At 50.5% G+C, this 21247-nt stretch overlaps 1 protein-coding gene across 5 annotated transcripts in view; it reads right to left on the bottom strand.

Annotated features, from left to right (window-relative positions):
- The window catches only part of CCND3 (cyclin D3), a 37867-nt gene that overhangs the window by 8910 nt on the left and 7710 nt on the right, over positions 1-21247 (bottom strand). For 2 of the 5 annotated variants that reach the window (XM_052698072.1, XM_052698073.1), the window contains exon 2: positions 1819-2034. In XM_052698072.1, coding sequence (XP_052554032.1) covers positions 1819-1989 — 171 coding nt within the window. In that variant the 5' untranslated portion in view covers positions 1990-2034. Of the gene's footprint in view, positions 1-1818; positions 2035-3511; positions 3770-5545; positions 8071-19987; positions 20108-21247 lie in introns of those variants that run through there. The other 3 variants (XM_052698071.1, XM_052698070.1, XM_052698069.1) reach the window with 3 other exon arrangements.

Genomic DNA, 21247 nt, shown 5'->3' with positions numbered 1-21247 from the left:
GAGGCTTCAGCATTTCAGTGGAGGGCAAAGGAAAAAGTCTCTGGGATGGTGCTTCTGTGTGCAAACACATCCATGCCCACTGCCCACCTGCACATCTCCTGGCTGTTCTCTGGAAGGAGCCTGTTAAAACCAAGCTTGAGATTTATTGACAGACAAAACTTGTGCCAAAAAAGAGTCTTCAAATAAACAAGAATCTGCAGAAGATGTGGTATCTGCCATCCCTTTGTGGCCCAAGATCCCTGCTGCAGAAACCATTAGGATCTGCTGTGATCACTGCCCCTCACCTGCAGGGGTAATGACAGTGGTAGGAAAAGGAGACGGAAACATGGGAGTTACTGACACTGTGCCAAGAGGAACCCTTCTGTTACAGGCTGGTATGTGATGGACTCCAATCCCGGGAAGATGCACGTGAAGAATCCACTGGCAGGTAAGAAGTTGCTCTCCAGGATGAAATCTTGCTGACAGATGGACAAAACCATGGCATGGCTTTTATGGCAGCTGTAGCTCAGCATCCGAATCAGCAGTGAGCATGTGCATCCCCTCTGCATTTCTCACTGTTACTCAAGGCAATGATCTGTGTACATCCTGATCTAGCTGAGCACATCCCTGTTCACTGCAGGGGTGTTGGACTAGATGACCTTTAAAGATCCCTTCCAACACTAAGGATTCTATGATTTTACTTTCTTCATGACTGCTAAAGAAGGCAACAACACCCGCAAATAACTAAAGGGAGAGACGTATGGAGGGGAGGGGGTTTTCCCCAACCTTCACTGGCACTTGGAAAACCCACAGTCAGAGCAAAGCCCATTGCAGACCTGCCTTCTGATTCACACCTGAAAGTTCTGTCCCCACCTCGGGGACAAATCATGCTTAGATCACTTCACCCACCACCAGCCCAGAAAAACAGATATTTAATACAGCAATGACTAACCCTGAGAAACTCTCACAGATAAACCTCCGGGGATGTTTATTACTCGAATCGAGGTGGCCGTTTCCTCCTGAGAGCTTTGACCCAGCAGCACGGGAGGTCCCCAAATAAAGGGGTTCTCTGGTTCCTTTCCTCATCAGCAAAGCCGAATTCAGAGGTTAGGATCTTTTATCAGACCAGAAAACGTTCTGCCTTTCAAAGCCTATGCAGCTAGTGCCCAAGTGCCTGACGGAACTAAGCAGAGCAGCCCTGCTTTAACTCAAGGCTTGAAGCAGGGCCTGGGCAGCAGCAAGCTCCCAGCACTGCCATCACCACAGCAGCACCGGCAGCCCAGATGGTGCAACCCAGCAAGCCAGCTCCGAGGTCATCCTGCTGCCACCCACTCCACTGGGTAACTCTGCACCTAAGGCTTCATTTCCCCAGCAGGGTGGAAATGTAGCTCCCACGCCATGCCCAGGAGCAGGGTGCACTGCAGCTGGAGCAGAGCACAGAGGCACAACTCCAGCACCTGCCTGCTGCTCCGCTGCAGTGCAGACGGTGCCTTTGCTCCCCAGAGCTCACTCAGGAGCACACTCAGGAGCAAGATGTCAGCAGATGTGCTGGCAGCCAGCACGTAAGGCACAGGAAGTTTCTCTGTAATGTGGAGATGACAACCCTGCTTTCCACAACAGGGAGAGAGGCTGTGCCAAGGAGAAAAGTCTCCACCTACAGACATCAAACCCACCAAGGCAAAGAGGTGAGATGGTTGGTTGGGGAACCAAGAGGAAGGTGGAGAAATGGGACAAAAAGCACAAGGAGACACAGGGGCAGGTATGCTGCCAAGCAGCAGCACGCAGGAGATAAAAGGGCTGGGGAGGGGCTGGAGAGCCCTTAGAGATAGGGGTGGTTACCAGGAGCTGCTGAGGCGTGATGGAGTTGTCTGTGTAGATGCAGAGCTTCTCCACAGTAAGGGGCATGGTTTCCCGCAGCTTGGAAGCCAGCAGCATGCAGACTGCCCCCAGAAGCTGCAAGTGATTCTTCCGCACGGGGACGGACGACAGGTAGCGATCCACGTAATTCATGGCCAAAGGGAACACCTCCTCTTCACATTTCTGCTCCTCGCACACCTGAGAAAAACCAATTACCAAAAAAAAAAAAAAAAAAAAAGAAAAAAAGAAAAAAGAAAAAAAGAACAAAAAGAGAGAAAAGGGAAAAAAAGAAAGAAAAAAAAAAGGAAATTTTAATCAGCACCGGACTCCCCAGATCCTGCCCCACCGCAACTTCAAAGGTTCTGGTCAGGATGGTGTTTCACACCTATCTGCAGAGCTATGGCAGCACCGCAGTGCAAAGGTGCAAATGAGCTACAGGTGTTAAGTCTACAGCTTCCACAATAGCAACAGATTCCACCAAAGCTGTATGCCTTCATTCATTTCTTTCTGCAGAACTTGAATGTGGTTAAAAAGAGCCCAATTGCTTCATTTGCAGCCTTGTAACTTCTGCAGGGGATGCCTGCTGCCAGCTGAGCCGCCTCGGAGAGTTGGGACCATGGGGGAAACTCACACTGCCAGCAGCGCCCAGCTGGAGAGCCGCTTGTGCAGCATCCCCAGCCAGCCCCAAACCTCCCTCAGCCACACTGGCACCACCACCACAAGCAGAACCCCAGGGCTCTCCATCCCAGTCCTTTGCTCTGATCAGTCAGCACCACAGCACCAGTCACAGCCATACAGATATTGAAGTTTCTCCTCAGGCAGCACCGTGCTTCCCCAGCAGCGACCCTGCATGGGCTGCACGCAGTGCTGGGAGCAGTGCCAGGTGTCACCTACTTTTTGACAGCCTTCTGAGCTCCCCAGCAACAGGCTCCAAAGCAGCGTTTGTCTAACTAACCTTCTCAGAAAGGGAATGGCAGAAACAGGACAATGCTAATAGGAACAAGAACAAACACACTCGCTAAAAGCACCGTGCCCCATCGTTTCTTTCCGATGAAAAGCAGCGGGCTCGATCCGAAGTCATCTGCTTTTTGCAGAATGTTCTTTCTTTCTGTGTTTGCTGACGGCACGCTCCGACCGCCTCACCAAGAGCTCCCCGAGGCGTCCCCCTCTGCAGCGCATCCTACTGAGCCGCATTCGTTTTTCATTTAGGGAAGGAAACGCTAGCGATATTATTTCCCCCTTTTAACGAGGCGTTCTCGGCCCCGCGCAGGACACGCGATCCTCCGCACCGCCATCGCGGCTCAGCCGCCCTCCCTGGGCGCTTTTTGGGGAGCACGGTGAGGTTGGGGCTCCCAGAACGTTATCAGGAGCGCATGGAGCGCACCGCTCGGGGCGATCGCTTCCAGCACAAGCGCTGCCCCCTCGCTCCCCCCCGTCCCCCACCCCGTACACCGGAGCCGCAGCAGGACGGACACAACGTCCCCGCCGCCCCCCGGGCCGCCCCGCACGCCGCACGAAGGACCGTGCCGGGAGCTGCCCTCCTCCCCGCCTCTCGCCGCCTCCTTCCCGCCGGCGCGGGGACTTGCGGGGAGGGACGACGGGTGCAAGAAAGCGCCGGTGCCAGGGCCAGGAGCTGCGCGCGGAGGCGTAGAGGAGGCGCCGGCGGGGGCCGTACCTCCAGCATCCAGAACGCCAGCATTTTCCGCATGTAGGGCTTGATCTCGCGCTGCACGCATTGGAAATAGGAGACGCGGGGGCTGTAACGCTCCTCCTGGCTCAGCAGGTTCTGCAGCACCCGCCGATCCCCCAGCAGCTGCGGGTCGCGCCCGGCGCGCGGTACTCGAGCCGCGGGTTCCACGCACAGCAGCTCCATAGGCGCGGGCGCGCAACGCCGGCTCCGCTGCTGTGGCCGCGAGACGCCGGGAGCGGGCGGCGGGCCGGGAGGCGGGGCCCCGGCTCGGCGGGGCGGGGCCTCGGCGCTCGCAGCCAATCGGCGGGCAGCTTCGGATTAACGCGCCGAAAGCCGGAGGTGGCCACGCCCCCCTAGTGGCGGGGCTCGCGGCGCGCGGCGGGCTGGCAGCACGTGGGGCGGCCGCGGGAGCCGCTGCCATGTTGGGGGGAGGCGGGGAGCGGCCGCCCCTGGGTCTGTCCCGGCCCATCCGGCGGCCGCGTGGCCCCCCAGGGTCCGTTTGGTTTGCAGGAGCTGCTCCCTGTGCCTCGGCGAGGCCGAAGTGCCCGTGAGGGCGAGGGATGTCCAGGCAGGCTCCAAAGGGACGGTCCCCCAGCCCACAAGGAATGCACATCAAGCCCGTCATTACTGTTTCTAACAGTAATTTTTCAGCGTTCAGTCCTATTCCTTCCCCTGCTTTTTGTGGCCAGAGCCTTTCAAGGCTAGGAAAATAATCAGCTGTGTACACAACTCGGAGCCAGTCTGTACTTAGGCTGCTGTCTTCCAAAAGTTACCCTCGCGTTGTGACTGGTGCAGCTCCTCAGCAGATAGCAACCTCAGTGTCTGCAGAGATAAGGCCTTGCAGGGCTCCGCTGTTTTTGCAGAACAATGAACAATAGTTTGGAAATACCTTTGCAAATTGTACCCTGAGCAACTTCTTCAGGAATTTTCAGGGAAGCTGAAGTCTTTCAAATAAGTCTGCAGTGTGCCTTCTGCAGCACAGGGTTTTTGTCCTGGGCTGGTACTTTGTTCAGTCTGCTTGCACCTGGCCCAGCAGGAACTGCTTTGTGGCATGGGAAGTTGAAGGCAGCAGGACACATACCCACCCACATTGCTCCATACAGTTTCTAAGCATCTACAAAAACTGGGATGTCTCAACTTTGCTACTGCACCACAAAACAACCTCTAAAACGCACAGCAGATTCTGCAGTTGGGATGTCAAGGTTTGTCTTTGAGTCTGAAAATTAAAAGAGGTTCACAAAACCAGCGATGGAGGCAATGTGCCCTCCTGGGATGGTGCTGCAACGCAGCATCTGCTGCAGCAATGGGTTACAGCCACAAATGTCAGAGGTGGGAAACACAACACATGTCAGCCATGTCTCTCACTCTGCTGGACTGCACGATTCCCTGACATTTCTACCTGTCTCAACCTTTGAAAAGAAGTGCATGGGGCACTTATTCAAATATAGCATTATATATTGCATTCTGGTGTGCTGAGGAAAGATACACAGAACTGGATGGAGATAAACCCAAATCCAACTCACAGCAGCAATCTGTCTGCAGTCCTGGGAAGACAATTGCTTGTGCTCCGCAAGGAACAGAATAATGGAGGGCTTTTGGGATGCAGTGTCATCTAAAGAGGGTACAGGAACATCTCTGAGCAGTTGTGCTGGAGTTATTCTTTAGTATGTATGCCTGTACATACGTTTAGGGTAAGGAACAAAGAACCAAAGGAGCTAGCAGTGAACTGATTTGCCACAACAGCTACTGCCCCCAATAACTCCTTTCTACGGGTGTCATTTTGACACGCTCAGTACATTTTTGTATTTTCAGCCACCTGAAAAGTCTTTTAATGAAGAATGAACACACAAAGTTAATAAAACAAGACTGAAATCTTTGTTCTCTTTTTCCACACTGAAAATGAAAAACATCTTTTTGATCAGTTTAGAGATTTGCAATACCACTCACGACACTGAACACAAAGGTCACATACATAACATCAGTACATCTCACACGTGGGGATCCCACCTCTGCACTCACACAGACGGCTTTCATTTGCTGACTGATGCCACCGTATCAATTTGCTGTGATGAATGCCCTCAGAATACCACACAGCAGTGATGCAGAGCTGGAGAAAAGAAAGGGTGACAGCAGAATGAATCCGATCAATTCCACCCCTTCCCTGAAAAGAAAAAGAGGGATTTCTGTAGGTGAGGTGAGATTCCCAAATCCCTCTTCCAGTTCATTTTCCTTTCACCCTACAAATAAATCTTCCCGTGGTGTGGGCAAGAAATATTTGAAGAATCCACGGGAGAGGTCTGTGTTGGGCAGCCTGCTGGTTTTCACCTGGGACGACCCCCAGCTCCACTCCCCCGTTCCCTCATTGTGAGCGGCCCCCATTTGTGCAGGGGAAGAGAAGGGCCCCACGTCCCACATTTTTAGTAAAAATAGCAGCTATTTTCTCTAGTCAGGCAAAGGGAAACCACAGCACTGGGTTCTTGGTCCTTCTGGTTTCTGGGCTGTGTCTTTTGAAATTGAAAGTTCCGGGCCCTTTTCCAGACTTCATGGTCTTGCTCCCATATTCCCTGGTGTCTGCAGGGCAGCCCCTCTGGCCGGAGCTGGGCTTGGTGGCAACTGTGGCCCACGGGGCACAGGGGGAGAACGAAGCCAGTTGCATAAGAAAGTTTCCTTCCAGATGATGACTTGGCAAAACCAGTGCCTCTGCAAGCCACATTATCAGGCTAGGAAGGCAAATTACAGGCTGAGGGCGTCCCCAGAAGCCTATTGTGTGGGTGTGCAGAGGGGAAAGAGAAAATTCCAGGAAAGCCAAATTTTGGTCACTGCTGCCCGTAGATAGTCAGCTTCCTGGCCCTGGCAACAGACAGCACAGCAGCATTAAAAAAGGAAATTCCTTCAGAGTAAAAATTAAAAAACAGATAGCCTCCAGACTTCCAGGACCTCCAACCAGCAGTGTTGTTCTTTGCTGAATCACAGAGCAGGCTCATTTTCTTGGTATGCTTCGGATGAATTGCGAAGACTGACCAGCAGCTGGGGCTTTTAAAGGGGCGATGCGAATACAGGGCTGATTCTGGTGGGCATGGCTGGGATGGCCATTGAGAAGGGGCATTTCTGAAAGCTCTTCTCTGCAGGAATTTCCAGCTACATCACTCAGTATCGGTGGAGGATGTAGTTCCAAAGGCTCTCAATGAAGCTGTATTTTTTCCACACTGCTTTCTGATGCATTTAGAGCTGCCTCCCATCCAGTTTTGATCTGCCAAGATCTAAGCCATCCTCGTCCTTGGTCATACTGCAACTACAGTGTCAGCAGTGACATCAACACGAAACTGCTCAACATATATCAAACCAAATCCAATGAACAAATAACCATATGATTTGCTATAGGAAATCCCCCAAATAATGAAATGAATAAAATGAAAAGCAGATACCATTTTGTGCATGAGAGGGGAAGAGCGCAGGCAGTATTTCACCCTTTCTGCTTTAAGGATTTCAAAGCCCCTCAATCTGTTGTATTTCACATCCAGTTTTCCCTAGCAGTGCCCACGAAGACAGGCTGTGTTCGCAGGACAGCACTCTGGGGCACAGCATCCTGCTCCTGCAGCCGTTCCCTGGCTCTCCATGCAGGGGAGCTGAGCATTTCCCAGTCCTGCTCCCATGCTTCGACGTGAGACAGCTGCTCCTCCCCATAGCAGCTCTCTCTCTTATATCTCATTCATTCTTAAAATTCAGGGAGTAAAAAAAGAAAAAGAAAAAAGCTTTCACTGAACCGAAGTGCAGTTGGGAAAATGTAGCGCTGCAGGATTTAACCCAGGGGATGTGTTTCCTAATAGCTTTCCCATTACTGGCAACCACTGCATTCCCTTTCCTCTGACTTGGTCAGACTTTTGAGTACAACTAATTAGTTCAGAGTGATATCATCTGAATACCGACTGTCCGCAGCGCTCTGATACGGCCGGCTCTGATATACGCGAGCCTACTGAACAAAGCTCCGTGTTCCTAAGGTCAAAATACAACCTTCCTGCCAGTTTAACTCCCCATATGAGAGCAGCTTTTGCTGTAATTCGGACCAGTCCTCCGTTTAAATGGAAATAAAAGTGCTGAGTTTGTTACATCCATCGCTTCTACACCCACATGCACCCATTCCTGGCGACAGCAAAGAGGCGCGAGCAGGAACAGAGAGATGCAGTCGTACACGAGAACTTCACCAACGAGTCCCTTTTGGCAAATCCGTTAGCAGAAGATTTCCAGATGCAGTCATGGCTTTGGGGCGTCTCCATTTCAGAGCAGCTGGGCCAGATCTGACCCCAGTGGAGTCAGGACAGATTGCCACAGCTAACCATTAAATGCAGCTCCACCTGACTTTCTACAAAAAGTATTAAAACAAGTCGGTCTTCAACTGTCATTTCAGCAGCTGTTTTCTGCCCCGGTTCCCTTTTCCTAACAAATTCTAAAATTAAGCTCCATTGTCATTGACTCAGGCTCATGGCACACTGAGCAGCCCCAGGTGAATGCTCAGTTTTGCTCCTAAATCAGACATTTCAGAAACCTGCCCAATTCTGCTGGTAAAGATAGAAAGAAAGACTGCAAAAAAAAAAAAAAAAAAAAAAGGCAAAGTTGAAACCAATCAATTTCAGAAAGCTAACAGGGCTTGGAAAGCCCCCACTTGTGATATATTTAGTTAATTTCAGGGGAATATCTGTGGTAGCCAATTATGCAAATTGTTAAAAAATACCACCCCGAAATTTTACACATAAAATATGTATTTTTTCAACCACCCTTCCCGTGCCCATCCTTCCTGCCCTTTTCATTCCCTGCCCTGAGACGATCTTCTTGTCTACGTATGTCTCACGTGCCCTGTTCAGCAGACTGGCTGTGTTTGGGTTTTTCTAAGCACGTTGGGTTGCGTGGCATCTCTCATTTGACATGACAGTGCCAGTACCTACGGCCTGTCTGCTAGCGCCAGCTGGAGCCAGCACAACAGCTCCCATCAGCACAGGCAGAATTTGCCATGGGCTGCACTGCAGAAAGGGAAGTGATGAGGCAGGGGACTGGCCCAGCTGGAATACAGCAGGGAGAAGGGAAGACTCTGAAGATCTGCACTCAGCTGCAGCCAGGTATGCCACAGGACTGCCACGGCTGCTCCCTGGGTTCTTGCCCACGGCCACTCTTCCCAGAACTGCAGGGTGGGCAGCAGAGCACAGCAGCAAGGCCACGGCCAGCACTGCGAGGCAGCACAGCGGGCTGGCGGTCAGGAGGGCTGGGTTTGACTCGGACGGCCAGGTGGAGAAGAAAGGGCACGTCTCTGCACAAGGCTGGATGGGACACTGGTCCTCGTTCCCCTTTGGACAAGCAGAGGACAACAGCAGCATCACACTGCTGCTCCAGTGAGGGGTGCAGGCTGGGCCTGAGCAGACTGAGCTCTCCGGCTGCAGAGATTCCGCAGTGCCAGTGACAGGAGGACAGGAATGTCATCAGAGCTGAGCCTGTGCCAGGTCCGAGTCCTTGGAGGGAGGCAGGACAGGACAATGTGTGTGTGGGCCTAGGAGTGTTTAGGGGAAAGAAAGAAACAGATTGATACTCCCTGACTTCCCCACTCGCAGTGCACCTGGCTCACTGCTCCCTTCCAGCACTGCCTGAGCACACCCTACAAGAACTCTGAACTGGAGGCAGACCTTGCAGGCAAGCCTTTACTGTGAGCCTGCTGGCTGCCCTCGCTTCGCACCCTGCTGTGACTGAAAGGAAACATCCTGCACCAACGCCACCTCGCTCAGATGGCAGTGGGCACTGAGCAGTGCTGCTCCCAGCCCACGTCTGTGCATGGCAGATCCCTGGCCCTGCAGGCCCAGGGGCAGCCCCAGAGCCCCCTGTCTTTGCAGCCAAACTGCTTTGGCACACAGTAGGTCAATGCATTTAAGACAGAATGCGTCCCCTCCACCTGGGCAGTGAGGAACACGTGCAGCAGTTCAGATGGCAGCCAGAAAAGGAAAACTTTGAGGACCTACAAGGCACAGCGATTAATTACGGGCAAAGGCAAAATGTCAGACCTATGTGTTAGTAAATGGAAATCAGATACAATCCACACAGCAGCACAAGGCATCTCTTGGAAGTCTCTTTTGCTGAGTATCAGTGTGCTCATCAACACTCCTCCCAGGGGCACAGATGTCACCGTGTTTCTTGTGACTGCCACATCCCAGTACCTCCACACATCTCAGCAGATAGAAAAAGATCAACTTCACTGAGATGCTAATATCCATCATAACATATGGATGCATTTCTCCCGGCACTTCTGCTAGTTGTATATTATCTACATATGCTCCTGCATTCATATCATCAATAATTACTGACATTAACAACATACTAATGAGACACACTCTGTGAGTGAATACACATCACTGAGCAAGGAGCACTTCTGCTGTATTTAGGCAGATCTCTGGTGGAGCAATTCGAGCAGCAGCCTGACACATTAACCATTTCTTCCAACACCAACCTGCTGCTCCATGCTTGCTCTGAGCCCTGCAGCATAGCATCACAGCCCTGCCTCTCCTAGCACCACAGCAGTGAGGTGAGAGAAGATACTTTTGCCTCCTGAGCCACTGAAATGGTAAGCTGAAATCAATAGTGGTTTATGTGACTGTGCTGAGCTGGAAAAATTGGTACTGTGCCCTGTTCAACTATTCCTACAACAGCCACCCAGTCAGACCTGTTGCCCTCCTGCTCCGTGTGTGCAGAAACACGCAGGGGATGGGAATGAGAGGTACTGCCACGCCAGCGTCAGGCTCCTACAGGGATACTGCCTGCAGCAATTAAAACACCAACTTCCTTCCCACTGTCAACTGACAAACAGGCTCCTGCAATCAGGCATGAGTGCTTCTGAGCTTATTTTTGTAGCTCTTCAGCATTCTTTATGCAGCAGAGTGGCAGACCATGTCCTCAAAACAAGCATTAACGTTAGGACAGCAAGCAGCCTGCTGTGGGCACATGGATGGGAGCAGAGGACCCGAAAGCAGGCTGGGTGTGCTCCCACACAGCGATCAGCCCACAGTATCCGTGTCACACTGAAGAACCCACAACTGCTGCCAATGTTTTGAAGCTGTCCCCCATCAGCAGCTGGGGAAGGAGAGATGATGGGATGGCAGTGCTTAGACTGCAAAGGAGTGCAAGAGCATCCTCACCTACGGATGGGGAAACTGGGGCAAGGAGCACCAAAAGGATTTGCTCGGTGCTCCTGGCAGACAAGGCCACCTGGAGAGGGAGCCCACAGTTCCCAGCAAAAGCCAGGGCTCAGAGCTCTCTCCACCACAATCAAACACATTGCAGGGACAACATCAGTGCTGAGCTCCTCTCAGACACATTCTTGTGTGCTTGGTGCCATAGACACAGCTCTCTTGCCCCAGGCACTGATCTGTATGGCACTCACTTGCACATATTTTCCACTGCTCTGTGATGTAGGGCTGTAAACTCCTCTCTGGATGATTTCCCATAGCCTGGCAAACAAAGGGACCTTGCAAATGGTGTTGGCTCCTCATTACCTCCTCAGGGGGGAGACTCCCTGCTCAGGACCACTGTGCCAGTCCCAGAGCAGGCTCTAAGCAATGGCAAGTGCAGAACTGCTGACTAGCCCATGTCACAGCTGCTGATTATCTGCAACAGCTCAGAACTGGCACCACGGAGTACAATGCTTGCCAGGCCTACCAGAAACTTACGATGATAAAAACTTCTCCAAATATGCACTCCAAAGCCCACTGCAAGCAGCAGAAAAACGCTGGCCCAGCAGCTTTAGATGCACAAACAGGAGATGCTGGTTTGGACTCACACTTTCTTCTCTGGCATTTTGGACCAGTCTGGTCCCCTGACCAACCTGAACTTAACACGAGCCTTGAAGGAAGTAAAGGAGAGAGACCCTTACCACCCAGCACAGCAGGGCAAGCAGGAGAGAATGGCGTGGGCAGAGAGCTGCAGGCAGCCGGTGGAAGATGCCTCTGGAGGACTGAGCAAAGCAAGGAAACTGAAATGCACTGTTCTGCTTGTTCTGTGACAAATGTGTGCAGCTCAGCTGGCAAGGTGACAGGAGGAAATGGTGCCGTCACATTCAGCCAAGGAACTTTTGCTTCCCAGGCTGAGCTCTGAGCAGCTCATGTGATGGAAAGCAGAGGGACTTGTTTCTCCTCCCACCTGAGCTCCAACCGCTTCTTGCATTCAGGTAAGGCAAACGTCAAATTGGCACATGATTTTGACTTCTCACCCTAAATCAAGACAGAAACTGATAAGATGCATGCATGGATGCTAGGAAAGCCAGAAAGGGAAAGAAAATGGAGGGCAATGAAGCAGGGGGGAAAGCTAGATCAAGGGCTGCATTTTCTGAGGCACTCAGCAGCCAGCAAATCTTTTTGTTCTCAAGGCAATGGCGGAAGAACAGAGTCTGGATTACCCTTGGAGGCAGCTGAGCCTTTTTTTCTAAAGCTGCCCCTCCCATTCCACATCTAAGATGAAGATTTCACACAGACGAGAGCTGTTTGATTTAAAGGCATAATCCTGTGGTCACCACTGCAGCGCACGGCTCTGGTTATCTGAACAGAGACTTTGAGAGTCGTGGCCTGCCCTGAGGTTGCCACCTGGGAACAGGTGCCAGGCCCAGCATGCTGGGAGGTGACCTGGGAACCCTCCTGCAGGATCCAGCCTCTCGGCTATGTGGTCTTGCCCTGCTTGGCAGCTGACAGTCCTTGCAGTGCAGAGGGTCAAGAGAATCATGGTCTAAAAAACTCAGGAGAAAGTCAAACATACAGCACAGCAGCTGATCCCTGTGAGATGCTGAGGCCAGGAGCACAGATTGCCTCCAAGAGTTAACAGAAGAGCCCAGGTCAGCTGGGAACTGGATGAACTCTTAATTACTACAGAGGGGGAAAGAACAGGAGGCCCTGAAGGGAAAAAAGAAAGTTTGGAAGTGGTGGGAGATGACATTTAAGAGACCTCACTGCTACTTAGATCTCTTGAATACCCTGCAATTGGCCAAAGAAATTGGAGTGACTCCAGGTCCTTTGGGTCCCTTTTTAGAAAACAGCTCAAAAATAACACACACACACACACACACACACACACACACACACAAAAAAGCCTGAGAGGATTGACCTGTGCCTGATGCTGAGAGCAGATGCACCAGCAGAAAGGAGAGCCTCTGGGAGCCCCTCCACGGTCCAATGTTCCTCTGATGTCCGCTGGCTCGCCTGGCACTGCTGAAGGGCATCAGTGCATCGCTTGCTATTTTGGACACCGTCCCTTTCCTGTGGTCATGCTCCGGGGCAGACGAGTTGCACGCAGGTTTGCAGTTAGCACTCAGTGCTTGATTCACAACGCAGCTGTTGGGGGAATGGGTCGATCCCCTGCCCCACACGCTGGGTTAGCAGGCAGCTCCCTTGTACCCACTTAAGGACCAGGAGATGTGCTGCTGCCTAAAGCGCAGCTGAATATGGAAGGGCTTCATTTTGGAACAAAAGCTGTGAGCAGCTCCAGTGGAGCCAGGAGCAGATTCTACTTGGAAAAAAAAACCTTTCACTGGCGTCTGTAGTGAAAGGAACGAGATCTGGGTCTTGGTAGTGAATTGCTGGGTCTGGGAATGCTTGAAAGGTTTCCTAGAGACAACAGTGCAGTGCATGGAAATGTTTTCCATTTGCAACAGCACTTCTACCTCGTTCCTCTCAGCGCACCAACCTAAGCATGACCTTTTGGGGTCTGACAGCTAACAACCAGTCCTGGCTCCTGCCACTTCCTTTCCAGCCTACAATGCCAACTTCTTGTGATTCCTAAGCACGATTACAAGCCAGAAGGGGCTCAGATATCAAGATTATCTTGTATTATAAGAAGTGTAAGAAAAAAATGCTAAATCACATGCTTCAGAGTTGACATCAGTAACAGCTCTTGCAAATTATCCCTGGTCTCTGCACAGGAGGCTCTTCTACATTCCTTGGAGTTAAGTCTCAGCAGCACAGCAATTTCTATTTTCTAGTATCTTAGCAATTTTCCCAGAGAGAATGGGCAACATTAATTTCCTCATCCAGATAATAAGAAGAAGCATAAAAATATGCAAGAAGCGTTCATAGTAAAAACAAAAAGCACACACTGGAAAGAGCCAGGAAGCATTGGGGCTTCGGGATTATCTTTGTAGCTCCTTCCTGCCTTGCTTGTTGGCCTGGACAGACCACACGCCTCAGCTTCCCCCCAGTAAAAGAGGAGCATAACTCTCCATCGATTTCAGAGGGATTGCTGCCAGAGACTCCAAAGAACACGTGTGCAGTGGAGTGGGCATATGCATTTATGCTGCATTTATCTGGCACCAAGCCTACTCCATTCATATTTAGGTGACTAATCATTAATATGTTCATTTATTAATGATGCTGAAAGCCTTCAAGGCAGTAGAAAACTCCCAGGCTAAAGAAGCTATGCAATTATGTCTTTAAAGCAATGCTATAAACATTTAAGCAGAGGATTTAATTCTCCCTGAAAATGACATCGAGCAATTGGACGACTCAGATCAGACTCTTGGAAACGGACTTAGTAATTAACTTGGTGTAAATTAACGAGCTTCAGTCAGGATTTGGAGACTTTAATAGCTGAGTGCTAGCTTTTGTAGCGACAGCTCCCAGACAGCACTTTGAAGTGGCCTGCCTCCTTGAAGTGGTGCAAGCTCCAGGATGGGGAAGCAGCAGCTATGATTTGCCTTACAATGGTACTCAAGCCCCCCACCCCCGGATCTGAGCCCAGTGCTACCATGCACTCAAGGCGAGACTGAAGAGGTGCCAGTCCAGCTAGATAAGGCAGACAAAGGAGTCGCATGAGAAACCGCCACAGGAAAGCAAGGACAATTTGGGCCCTGGTTTCCTGGGTGAAGCTGCTCGAGTCCAGGCTGCTGCCAAAGGCGCTGCTCTCCCTGCCACCAGCCCTCCAGCACAGCCTTTGTGCCCACTGCCAGGCCCAGCTCCACAGGGCACAGCTCAGATCCGGCTGGCCGTGAGCTGCTTCGCTGGAGCCGCTGCGTGGAAATGGACTTCTTCCCTTCCTTAGCCCAGAAAAAACCTTTACTCATCCCGCCACACAATGGGATCAGATCAGCAAAGCCATTTAGCTATTTTTAAATTAGCATATCCATAAAGAAGCTATGTCAATACAGTGCACTTCACGTCAGTGCGCCATCAGTGCTTCTACAGCTCGCCTGATGCTGGCAAATAAGCCTCCTGCAGCTCAGCAGCAGATCACAACTGGTGCAGCACGGGCAGAGCTCCGTGCTGCCATTAATTAAAAAAGGAAACTGGAGCTGGGTCACTACAGCCTAAACATAGATGAGGGGAAAACAAAACACCAGGGGAATTTTTACGGAGGCTGCCGGACACAAGCACGCCCTGTGGTCCTGTCTGTCTGTCCATCCAGCCACGCTGCTGCAGCCCGGCTGACCGCAGCGGGTCTCCCTCCAGGACTGCAGATGGGCAGGAAATATTTTTCCCATCCCACAAACATCTTCCTCTTCTCCATCAGGATGAAACCGAGATCTTTTAGATTTCCAGTCTTATTTTGTGAAGAAACAGCCACATGCAATCTCGCTGTGTGGGTCAGTCCTTCCCTTTCCATATATTCTTCAGCCTTTGGCCAATCTCAATCAAATCTGGCTGATGTGATACCAGCAACGTTCCTGCAAGTTTCAGACAGCTTGGGAGAAATGAGACAAAACACTTCTGCTACAGAAAAGCAGTCCTCAGCCACATAAAGCTCCAGTCCTTCTGGAAACCAGTTCGTAGCAGACACAGGAGCATTGGTTCTGCTGGCAGTGGGCACTGCCTGGCTTTGCTGCTCCTGGCAGTGTCTGCAAGGCCCTCATGCATCACAGCATGACTGGGACATGGGAATTCAAAGCCTGGCTCCAAGATGTGCTTCCTCAGACTACAATTCTTAACGTGCACCCAACCTGTACACCTACAGCCAGCACAGACACCCATTCTCTTGCCCTCGCCCACTTCCATGCTGATAAAGAAAAAAAAAACGTAAAACAGGGGCCTGCTGGGCTTGCGCAGGGCAGGGCACAGGCTGCAGGCAGCAACCCTCCAGCACTCAGCTCACTGCAGCCCTCACCAGCAAGGAACTCAAAGGCCACAGTCACACCCGTTACCCTTCTGCAAAGCCCCTGCTGGGCCCCACCCTCCACCCAGGCCTTCCACCACCTCCTGGCACAGAGATTTCCTTGATTCATTTTCTCCCTTTGCTTGCCAACTTGCAGCTCTTTACCAGGCCTTTGCAGGTGGTGTCTCAGCGCCTAATCGTGCACACCACCTCCTGAATTATCTGAGTCCTGGAGGCCACCCCACAACAAGCATCCCTGCCAGAAAGGTCAGAGATAAGAAGAAGGTCCCTTTGTGCTGTTTCCCTGCCTGGGTTTCTTAGAATCTAGCTGCCTTCGAAAGAAGAAAGAAAATAAACAACTGCAAGTAAGTCCCAGCACTGACTCTTAACACCTAGGTGAGAGGAAGAGGTTGCCTAAGGCATTAGCAGGGCCCTACCCTACACACAGGGAAGGCAAAAGGCAGCACTGACTGCACTTCTAAAGGTAGCTCTGCAATCACAATTGCAGGCCAAGCAGGTGATCAGCTTGCAGGGAATGTAAGTGCAGGACAAGAGAATCCATTCACAGACAGATGCAGTGCACTAGTGCACTTTTAACTGCTGCAGGCTGACAGAAAGTCCATGAACTAAACGGGCACACAGATCGGGTGAGATTGACTTTGGTGCTAAGAGCTGTGCGAAGCCTGACTTACCTCCAAACCCCACGCCAGGGCTGATGATGGGCAAAAGGGACAGGACTCCAAGCACTCAGCTGGCATCCAGGCTAAAGGCACAGAGCAAAATCCACTCCTCTACCAGCCCTGAGCTTAGGAGGGACAGCAGCAGGGGACACAAATTGATTACTGCAACTGGGTGAAAATAAGCTGCATTTAATCAGTGACAAACTGGAAGGAACTCTGATGACAGCTGATGGAGAATTGAGATCATATGTACTGAATCACATCTCTCTAGGCTCTTGTATTTTAAATGTGCTTAACATTTTTTTTTCCTCTCCCATCACAGCTACTGCAGCTTAGGCCAACAGCGACAGCTTTGGAAAACCCCATCACTGCAGTTTAATGATGATGAATTGGTTATACCTGTAATGTGCTTTGCCAGCTAGATTCACACAGGCAGCACAAATAATGCTGCTGCTTCTTGACAAACAAAACCCATGCAACACACGTTTAGCTGCTAACCAGAACAAAACATAGGTGTCCCTGCCAGTCACACTGCCTAACCTCTTCCTCCCTCACTAGGGGCGGAGGTGAGGAAGATGAGCATCCAGGAGAACAGCTGTTTTGGTGCGTGTTCATCACTCCCTGCAGGGCTGATGTTCTGCATGGCCCCCAGCCAGCTGACACCATGCACGCTGCCTCAGTTTCCCCTTCTGCTGGTTGAGGTTGATGGAAGGAGATTTCATAGAACTCTGCATTTTTGTAATTCCTGCATTTTCACGTTCATTGCTTTTTCTTAATTATTGACTGGGCATATAAATACCAACTGCCCGAGGCTACAGCACAGAAAGTCAAAGGCCTACGTCACTGATTTATGAGACCTCCATTCAGTTCAGTTTGCCTCCCTCTGTAGTTCCCATGGGAAAAGTTGCTTTTCATTTCCTTTCCAAAATCTCATGTACGGCATGGCTGGGAGCTGCTAAACCTCTTTTTGCCTTTGTCACAGTTTTCTCCACAACATGAGCTGGATGTGCCGCTTCTCCCTTCTGCTGCACTGAATTGGGTGAAGAAGCAAAGGTGCCAAGTTAATAGGAAACATGGGCGTTGTGTTTTTACTTATGAAAGTGGTGACTAGGTTAAAAGCTTGGGTGATCCAAAATAATACACAGTGCAGAGGAAGAAACTGGCACACGTAAGCACTAATGGAAAACATCCTAGAGGCACACAGCACCCCTGCTACTTGCATGCAGCTGCTACATCACCACTTATAGGAACTGAAATACTCAGAAACCTTTTGCTCCCAGAAAAGCAGGTGCCAGAGGCTGGGAAGGGAATCAGGAGAGCGCAGTCAAGCCCAAAAGCCTATGTAAATTGACAAATGCCTGCCTCAATCTTTTTGCTCTAAAATTGACACGACACCTTTTGCTTTTACTCCTTATATTCCTCAAGAAAATTCATTCCCCATCCCTCCCTATAGGCTGCTATGCAGCGATGCCAAGTGCCTGCATGAGTCATTTCAGGACAGAGATAATGATGCATCTCTAGGAGAGGAGATTCACATTCATCTCAGTGACAGCCATTACTGCAAACAATCAACCAGAGACACCAGAAACACTAACTGCATGCCCTGGAAGCTCCTACTTGGGTCAGCAGATTTACTCAGCTCTGTATACCAATTTGATAAGCATGGCAGCTGTACATCTTTCATTTTCAGGCATACACAGCATGAGATTACAGTTGATCCTACTTAGCTAATAAACTGAACTGTGCAATAGTACTTCTGAACTTGGTGGGGGTCTGGAGTTAAGAGATGCTACAAAACAAAGACCAGACTCCTATCCTTCACAGTTCCAACCATCCAAACCATGGGCACCTCCTGCACTGATGGGTGCTCAGTCTGAGTGCTGCATGCCAAGGAGCAGAAAGGTCACCCTGTGGCTAATGACAGCAGGGCTACAGGGTGCTGTGCCTGCGTGCCAGCCACTGAGACAGCCAGGCACAGAGGGCTCAGAGGGCTGGCACTTGCCGCCAGTTAGACCCTTGAGACCTCACCAATTTCAATGGGCTCACATGCAGTGTTAAGCAAACAGCATTCAGCCCCACAATATGCAAACTTAACTTCTGCCAGCAATTAGCTGACAAACACATTAGAAGTATGTGTATTTATTTACTTCCTGCACAGTGTAAGTTAAGAAGGAGAAAATAGATGCTCAGCAACGATCTCTGCTCACCTGCTGAGATTGATGGTTGGATGCACAGCTGAGAACTACAGTGGTGCCTTACAGACAGACAAATTTCCACTTCCATCTCCTGCCACTTCTTGCATCTGCAAAGCTGCCTGCCCAGCTAGGGCAGACCCAGCTAGGTTCTTAAGGAACCTGTCTGGCTGTGCATACGGACACTTCTGAGCTCACTCTACAAACCACTTTGGATGTACTAAGCTGAAATGCATTCTGGAAGCAGAGATTATACTGACGGTCTTCAGCCATCAAATAATTTCGCCGTGTTTAGGCCCACCCTGCGTCCTGCATTTACCCTACAGCACTGCAAGCTGATAATTTCAAAGAGCTTTAACAGCTGCATTGAAAAGAAGAAAAAAACAACAGATGTATGTGAGACAGAAGACAAACGTGGCAGAAGCCCTTTGAAGACAGACAGTGGCACACAAAGCATTTCAGTGGTTATTTCCCTGCGTGCACTGTCACAACCATGAATACGTAAACCCAGCTCCACTGCCATCTCTGCTGCTCTCACACCTCATTGCACATGCTGGTAGCAGTAGTACACGTGCTGGCAACACCAAGATGCTCTAATCAGAACTGAGACTCTCCTCTGCCAAGCTCTGCACTTACTCTGACGGTGCTCATCATCTGGGTATCACAGACCTACATCAATCAAGCCATGCAATGCAGAGCAACTGACCTACATGTCAGTATCTTATCAGGCCAGGGTTGAGGAGGTGGCCTGAGCAGCCACAGCTGGCTCTGTGTAAGATGACAAAAAAGTGCTGAGATGCTTTTTGGCTAACAATGAGAAGTGTCACACCCTCAGCTGAAGAATTTGGGGAAATCTCTGCCAAATCAGAGACTTTCTCGGGTATTTCCAGTGGAGAGGTTGATCCAGGCTCTGATCATGAATTAAATTGAATACAAAAAAAAAAAAAAAAAAAAAAAAAAAAGTCAGACCTCCTCTCTGTTAATTTTCTGGCTCAGGGTAGAAATTTAAACAGGGATAGTTTGAAAGGTACTTTCCACAAGCCTGAAGTCCATCTGTGCTTGCCCAAGCCCAGCTCCTCCATAAGACATGTGCATACAGAAACCAGATCTGTCCTGAAAACAGCAAATCCCCAAATCCTTGAGTTTCAGACAGACCACTTACAAGTGGAAAGCCCTTGCAAGAGAAAGTGCCAGCTGCATATGCAAAGGCACACTGAGAAGCAAGTTTGTGCAAATGACTTCTGGGTCACACCAAGTGTGCATGAGGCAAGGACCGGCCCCACTCTGCCTCCCTTGTGCTGGTAAAATGCCACTCACTTCTGCTGCAACTGAACATCAGAATGCAGAATGGAGCTCTCTGGAACACACTGTGCTTTACTTCTCAGGAGCAGTACGTGTGGCAGTAGGCTACAAGGCCACAAGAAGGCTGTTTTGGGCCTCAACTCATCCTGGAGTGCAGGCAACAGCAAGGTCTCTGCACTCGGACTTACCTCCATTGCAGGAAGTGGTGCAATTGGCTGCTCTGCTCTTTGTGCAGGAGTTTGATGTGGGCCATCAGCCACAAAGGCAAGATGAAACTGGACACAGCAACGATTAAGCAGGAGCACGTTCTACATGCAGCATGATTGGCTTGTGCTGCGTTGGAAAGAGCAAACAGGACACTATCTCACTGACCTACAGGGCTGTACCCTGCCTTTCATCTCCCGTTTGCGCAAGCTGCAGGTCCTGCATTGCCAGCACCCTTGCCACCCCCACCACATGTACAGGCATGGGGCAGGAGGACACAAGCCAGTACTCCTACACCAGCTGACTTCTGCTCTCAGATAGGAAGTTGATAAAAATCTCACTTGGCTGCAGAAAGAAAAATCAGATTTCAAAACCTCTGCCAAAAGGCCTCCAGAGCCTAGCAGCAGACCTGGCACCAACCCTTGCCAGAAGTAAGGCCCCTTCCCAGCTGCACCTGAGGCAGACCCTGGTTGTGCCTTGTCAACTCTTTCAGAATGCTTTCCCCTCCTGAGCTGCTGCTTATATTCTCCTGTAATGCCTTTTTTTTTTTTTTTTTTTTTTTTTTAAATCTTGGGATCTAGCACATGTCAAATCTGCTTTCATAAGTGAGTTGGGGGTGGAGGGGAGGGAGGAAAGAAGGGATAGGAAAAACTGCTATCTTGAGTTAACATGCAGATCCACTGCAAAAGATGAGTGGAGGTGGGAGCAAAAATGAAACCTGGTGCAAGGTTGGATGGCAAAACCCAAGGCATCTTAGCAAAATGCTCAGATCCCAGAGGAACAAGCCAGCTCCTGTGAGGTTGCATAGGCTCTCCCAGTTCTTGGTTCCAGCTCCAAAATCCTGATTCCAAGGACTTCTCGCAGAAGAGAAGATTTTTACTTTGACAGAGCATTGCATGCTTTCCAACAAATTTAAGCAGCCTCTAATTAATAGTTAGGGAACAACCTGCTCTCAGGGAGTAGATTTCCTGCTTCGTGGAAGTCATCAGATTTGTCTCTACCCCTCAACACACACCCTGTGCTGCTGCAAAAGCTGCTGCGTGGCAAAATAACAAAGTCCTTCCAGCCAGCCCTAACCTCTTTGCAACACCCCTGCCCTGTTCCCACCCTACCCCAATGGAACATGCAGAAAACCTTGCAAAAGGCCCCAGGCACAGGACTTCCCAGCAGGCAGGATCTGTGCAACCCACCTTCCCTGTATACTGGCTGCCATGCATGTAGCATGGCCCAGAATAGGGCATGCT

The sequence above is a fragment of the Tympanuchus pallidicinctus genome, unplaced genomic scaffold (assembly GCF_026119805.1).
Source record: "Tympanuchus pallidicinctus isolate F22 unplaced genomic scaffold, pur_lepc_1.0 scaffold32, whole genome shotgun sequence".
Classification (NCBI taxonomy): domain Eukaryota; kingdom Metazoa; phylum Chordata; class Aves; order Galliformes; family Phasianidae; genus Tympanuchus; species Tympanuchus pallidicinctus.
This window is presented reverse-complemented; position numbering and strand designations above follow the sequence as displayed.